This window comes from Laccaria bicolor, genomic scaffold (assembly GCF_000143565.1).
Source record: "Laccaria bicolor S238N-H82 LACBIscaffold_398 genomic scaffold, whole genome shotgun sequence".
NCBI lineage: Eukaryota > Fungi > Basidiomycota > Agaricomycetes > Agaricales > Hydnangiaceae > Laccaria > Laccaria bicolor.
The window spans coordinates 285-1,536 of NW_001890249.1; the positions used below are offsets into that span (position 1 = coordinate 285).

General features: G+C 51.6%; 1 protein-coding gene across 1 annotated transcript; it reads right to left on the bottom strand.

Annotated features, from left to right (window-relative positions):
* Nucleotides 1-265: 265 nt before the first annotated feature.
* LACBIDRAFT_336186 (uncharacterized protein) lies at nt 266-978 on the bottom strand (the record flags this gene model as incomplete). The annotated part of the gene is made up of 3 exons (XM_001891117.1): nt 266-327; nt 473-609; nt 728-978. The coding sequence occupies 3 exons, from the start codon at nt 976-978 to the stop codon at nt 266-268; spliced, it is 450 nt and encodes a 149-aa protein (XP_001891152.1).
* Nucleotides 979-1,252: the final 274 nt, after the last annotated feature.

Below are 1,252 nucleotides of genomic sequence, written 5' to 3' on the forward strand. Positions count from 1 at the left end.
CTAGCGAAAGCCTTGAATCTGGAAACTCAGCCGATAGTGAATAAAAGGTTTCTGCACTTGGTATAGTCTAGCACGGTGAGCAGTTGGGGTGGTGGCAGTGTGTTGATAACTTGATACTTGGCTGAAACATGTTCAATTTTCGGTGGCGGAGTAGTGCAGGATCTGATTACTTGGCAGTTCAGATGAAGTACACCAAAAAAAGATTTATTGAGTAGAGGATGGGTATCTAGCAAATTCAAACAGGGGCAGTCACATTGGAGTAGATTCAGGCAGGGACAAGCACAATAGAAAGACAGCCGGTCCAACCGCAAGGCCACATCATTGAATCTATGATTTTTGATGAGCAAGATCAGCTGAGCCTGTTGAACGAGTCCCTACCAAGTGCGTACTTGGATTTCTTTGTCAGAGTCCGCAAAAACCCAGCCCTCGCAATCGTCTTGATCCGCCCGTGCAGAATCAGAGTCCCACTCACCGTCTGAATTAGGCTGGTCGTCAAAAAACCTATTAATGGGAACATCGAAGCGGCCCCCAGAAATGGGGATGGGCTCAAGGGTACCCATGTTGTAGGCATGGGCATACACGTCGAAGGCTGCTTCAAAGGTGGGGAAGCTTTGCAAAATATATTGGATGCAGCCCTTTGGGGCCGGAATGTTTTGAACTCAAATGGCCGCGTCGTGCCTGGTACAATGTGTCAGAGGCATGGTAGTGGGTTGTACAGGATACGTACCATGCCGAGAAAAGCCCTACTTCTTCCCCCTTGGTAATCACGTAGGTGGTGTGAGGGAACGATGCCCTCCGCGCAATGAACTCGTCTGGGTGGGGGATGTAGTAAATGGGCTTGTCGTTGGCCGTCACTTGTGTGGCCTGGGGCTCTGCCACACTGCCGTGCGTAGTTCTGGCCCTGGGGGATTCTTGGGTGATCAAAGGCTCAGCCACAGGAGCACGTTCGGGGGTTGATGGTTGGGCGGGAGAGGGCATGGGCAGGTGGACCTTTATGCTGTGCTTGGTTTGAATCACGATTGCTGCGTCCCCACCTTCGACGAAGGGGTCTTTGTTCGTTCAATGGATCCGTTAGTCAAGGAATGCGTAAAATGACCAAGGGCTACCCACCATCAATGGTGATGGCCGTTGTTTTCTTTTTTTTGATTGTTTTGAATGGCGAGCCAAGGGGTGGTCCCTGCTTTGAGGGGGGGGGGGGGGGGGAACCAAACAAGGTGGGGGGCGTACAAAGCAAGAAACCTGCACCCGGCGA